A 4957-nucleotide genomic window follows, 5' to 3' on the forward strand; every position below is an offset into this window, starting at 1 on the left:
TAATAACCTTTTGTTTGCCAACATGTGAAGCACCTAAAGTTGAATCCATTTCTCTTATAAATGAGTGAGACTCGTCATCATCATCATCATCGGTCGACTGCGGAGCAGTCAATCACAAGTCTCGTTCAGCTGAGTGAGGCTTCTGACTTTGAACATTCACAAGCTAGCTTTTACATTTTCTAAAATGATAACTACATTGATTAATTGATTGGTATTCCCAGGTTACTGAGAATGAGGAACCCGTGGGGTCGGTTCTCCTGGAAGGGAGACTGGTCAGACAGCTCGCCCCTGTGGACACCTGAGATGAGGGACCGGCTGTTGGCACATGGAGCGAGCGAGGGCGTGTTCTGGATGTGCCTGGCTGATGTCATGAAGTAAGTTACCTTTTGTTTAACAAGATTGTTTAGAGCAAGGTTATTGGACTACTTCGAGGCAATGAAGTAAGAAGTTGGAAATGTCTGTTCACAGAGATATAGCCATAGAAGTAGTGTTTTTGTTTGTGTTTTTGTGGGTTTTTTTTCCAAGCATATGATTCAATGTTCGCTAAAAAAGATTTGTTGTGACCCTCTATGATGCCCATGGAAGATGAATTTTTTTTAAATTTTGAAAAGCAATAATATTTTTTGATTCAGCATTAATGAACTTGTCATTTTGTTGCAGATATTTTGATTGCATTGACATCTGTAAGGTACGCCCAAACTGGAGCGAGGTTCGAGTCAGCGGAGTCATCCCCAACTTTGCTGGGGGTCCTATTAAGATTGCCCTGGTGACAGTGTTCCAGCCGACTGAGGTGGAGATCTGTCTGCACCAGGAGAGTCTCAGGTGGGTTTTCCTCAATATTTGCTTTCATTTCTGCATCTAACCTGTTATTGTAGTACAGTAGTTTACCAAAGAATGTTTTGGGTAATAGAGAAAGTAGTTTGTAGCAGATAGTGTTTTCAATTCCTAAGTCAAGGTGCCACAACGACCCACACAGAGGTCAAGGGATAGGTGAGGTGAGGTGAAAGTTATTTCAATTAATTTGAGATAAAGATCTTCTGTGTATTTTCACACTTACTCTATAGAAAAACTTTATAAGTCATGAAAATTAACAGCAACTGTTGTCTTGTATAACACTTTTTGTTCTGTCTTGACAGAAACAATGAGAAGTCTTCCCGCAGCCCTGTGGACCTGTGTGTGTGCCTGTACCGAGCAGCAGGCATGACGGGCAGGGGCAGGATGGGGGTCAGCAAACTGGTGCAGACCAGTAAGAGATCGGTGCAGAGTTCTGTCGGCTGCACCGCCATGCTGGAGCCGGGGGAGTATGTGGTGGTGTGTATGGGGTACAACCACTGGACTACAGGGGTAGATATGCAAGGTAATGGTCACTTTTTGTTGCTTCTGTACTGGAAATTTTGTGAAAAATGCTGATGACACGGTAAATGAAAATACAAGAAGAAGTAGTAGTAGCAGCAGTAGTAGGAAATTTTGTGAAAAATGTAAATGATGTGGCAAATGAAAATACAAGTAGTACAAGGTCAAGTACGTAGCTCCCAACATTTGCTCCTCTGTTGGAAACTTGATACTAAAACATTGCCACTTACACTTTTCCAGATGATATTTCAATGCTCCCTCCTTTGCATAGACTGTAGATTTTGAACACCTATCTGCTCTCCTGTGATGTTGACATTGTGCTTTGAATATTTCTCCCTAGGAGTGAAGAACCCGGGTCGGCTGACAAACTTCCCGCCCTATGTCCTGGCTGTGTACAGCTCCAAGAAGGTCATGGTCGACCAGGTGGACCCACCTGATAACGTGCTGGCTGACGCTGTCGTGCAGCTGGCTTTGGCTAGAGGCAAAAAGCATGAGGTAGTGGATGGACCATAAGGTTATACTGTTTGCATGTGGCAGTGGAGAATTGAAGACTCAGACAATATTGCCCGAGTGCTAATTGCCAGTGACAAAAAATGACATACAGATAATCTTACCCAAGTGCTAATTGCAAGTGACAAAAAAAATGACATACAGACAATCGTTAACAGTATAGTAAGCAACTACTCTAGGCTAAATTCTAATGCTAAACTGTATCATATTGGGTCAGACTTCTTTTTATGAGACAGTAGAAGATGAATTATCCCACCTTTTCTGTAATATGTGCATTTTGTAATGTTAAAAGGAAGATAGTTTTGTTTCTGTCTGTAAGCGTGGAAAGATTAGGATGGAATTGGGTGACCTCTTTGAATAGCTCTGTTCTTCTCATAGGTGAATACGTGAAGAACATGAAATGTTACACTGCTGAAAATTCCTCCATCCTTACAGGGGAGAGAAGGTATGACATGCTACTACCTGACCCACGGATGGGCGGGGCTGGTGGTTGTCGTGGAGAACCGACACCCTGACAGGTACCTGCAGGTACAGTGTGACTGTAAGGAGAGCTTCAACGTGGTGTCAACAAGATGGCAGCTCAGAACGGTGGACAGTGTGCCACCTCTACACAGGTTAGTAAACTGAATAGACCACTTTGTTCGCTTCATACAGTCTGTTCAAGGTGGGATTATCAGGTAATTTTGTTCAGGTGTTTCAGCAATTAACATGTCCTTGGTAAAAATGAATTTATACAAAGGGATGTTACACATGTACAAAACTGACATTTCCTCTTTCCCCGTAGGCAAGTTGTGGTGGTTCTGTCTCAGCTGGAGGGTTCTTTTGGATACTCCATCTCCCACAAACTTAAGCACCGGTAAGTCATGTAGTAATAGTATTGCAATTCCTCCTTATGTTCTGCACAGAATTGTAAATGAAAAAGCTATGCCATGTCAGTATCTGCTCCATGTCTCTACTTGGATCTGAAAACATCTTTCTCAAGTCAACCTGCTTGAATCTACAAATTACAGGGGTAAGAATCCTACAACAAATACATGGATCCAGATACAGCCTTTACAAGTTGATTTGACCAGTTTGGATGTACATTGCTGACATTGTGTGCTGTATTGCAGGATGAGTCTGTACCCTTCTCTGGGAGACTGGGCCCCGCGGGGTGCCACCCACTTCCCCCACCTGACGGAGGACGTTGTCGGCCTGCACAGCCCCAGGCCGCTCTGATCTCATCTGAGTAAAATACAGTCAAGCTGCTGAGAACTCATCTCTCTTCACCAGGAGCAACTACAACACTTGTACTTCCCATAGTCTTTGTATGGAAAATTTATGGTCTATGTTGTGAATAATGCAGAGGTGTATGAATATTGTGTAAAATTTGAGATGGTGTCTTGTCCGAAAGTTTACGAAATCAGGATTAAATTTTGTGCACATTTGAATATTTGGAGCAAAGTGATTGCAATTTTCTTTTTACAATACAGATTATGAATGATTATGAATTGTATTTAAGTTATGCATCAATTTTCCTGTTGTTCCCCTCTATTATGTACAGCAATGTTGAAGGACGTTGGTCATGGAGTGGCTACATTTTTCACTATTGTTCTTTATTCATAGCTACATAATTGTGCCCTTTTATGTCTCACTAATTGTTAGTCTGTGTACCACTATAAGATCCATGATGGTCGCTGTTATATCATATTCTGGACAGGAACATGCAATTAACATTTATACTTTGATTTCTCAGGGTGTTCGTGGGGTTTCTTGTGTCTCAAGTGCAATTTATCCTTTTGTATCCTTTGAGTGCTTTGTAGCTTTGAACAACACTACTGAGATGAGAAATGACCTTATGAATTGTAATCATCACTAACTTCTGTAAGTTCATGGTTCTAACTGCACAAGCACGAGGTCAAAGATGAAGGCCCCTAATGTGTAAAAGGTTATTGTCTAGACCATGCTTACATTTCCAGACATGTTTTGTCTATGTCTCAGGGGCTAATATCACTTTGATATATTACCCACAATGCATCACATTGAGCATGTGCAGTTGAAACAAGGACATTATGTATGACTATATAATGCCTTTGGTTAAAACAAAGAACCTGCCTATTCATAAGGTTGCTTCTTGTCCTATTCTGACCATCCAGGAACATCACTCACTGTTTAAATGTTTTTGTTGTCTGATAATTGAGCAAACTCAACATTTCCCCAGTATTCTCTGTTTTGATCCTACTATTGTAAAAGCAAAGCTCTGTCTTGATCAGTACTGTTGGTCACAGTGTGTTATAAGCATATTGTAAAATATTAGTTGTAAGCAAATTAGTTTGTTAAATGTTGCGGTTAACCTTTTGTTGCTGTTTATAGACCTGTCTTTATAAAAAGAGAAAAGTCATGTGCTTGCCATGTAGATAATGTTTTCATCCTAATTGTGTAAAAAAAAATCAAAGTAGAAATAACTACTGGATAATTTTGTGCCATTCTGTCATATTTTTTCTGAATGTAGCAAATAGAGACAGATACATTACTTGTTAGATTGTGGTTTAACTTTAAATATATGACATACAAATAAAACTTTTAGATCTAAACTACATTTGAAGTTTTTGAAAAGAGAAAAAGATATAGCTTCTTAGTAACAAAATTGTCAAAACATCAGTCAAGTGTTGTGCTATTTGGTCTCATCTAAAGGTGCCATGTACTTCATGTGGATTGTATGCATTGTGTTCCTACCATAGGTATTGGTATTGGAGGAAGTAATTTATGAAGCCCAAAGTAGGAACATCTACTTCTGAAGTATATATATGTAAACAGTGCTAACCGAGATAGAAACGTCAAGCTGTGTACATGAAACTATTTTGTTAAAGTAACAGACACACATGATTTATTGAAGATGTTGGATTATTCTATTTTCAAAGGTAGACTACCAGAGTTTCAAGAAAAATCAAGCAAAGTACAATTATACATGTACATCTGCTTGGTTATGTCATGGGGCTGGGTACTCTGTGCATGTAAAAGTGGCATGAAATAAATGCATGTTACTTTTGTTAGCTGGTTGTTCATGGAAAAATGTCCTGAACAGAAAAACATCTTGGTACATTTCAAGACTGAA

General features: G+C 39.8%; 1 protein-coding gene across 1 annotated transcript; it reads left to right on the plus strand.

Annotated features, from left to right (window-relative positions):
* Window positions 1-221: 221 nt before the first annotated feature.
* On the plus strand, window positions 222-4390 carry LOC118409056 (calpain-15-like; the record flags this gene model as incomplete). The annotated part of the gene is made up of 7 exons (XM_035809924.1): window positions 222-374; window positions 661-822; window positions 1137-1357; window positions 1694-1848; window positions 2299-2477; window positions 2648-2719; window positions 2976-4390. Coding segments are annotated over 7 exons (1048 nt in total), but the record flags the coding sequence as incomplete, so codon positions are not given.
* Between the last annotated feature and the right edge of the window lie 567 nt (window positions 4391-4957).

This window comes from Branchiostoma floridae, unplaced genomic scaffold, assembly GCF_000003815.2.
Source record: "Branchiostoma floridae strain S238N-H82 unplaced genomic scaffold, Bfl_VNyyK Sc7u5tJ_902, whole genome shotgun sequence".
NCBI classification, from domain to species: domain Eukaryota; kingdom Metazoa; phylum Chordata; class Leptocardii; order Amphioxiformes; family Branchiostomatidae; genus Branchiostoma; species Branchiostoma floridae.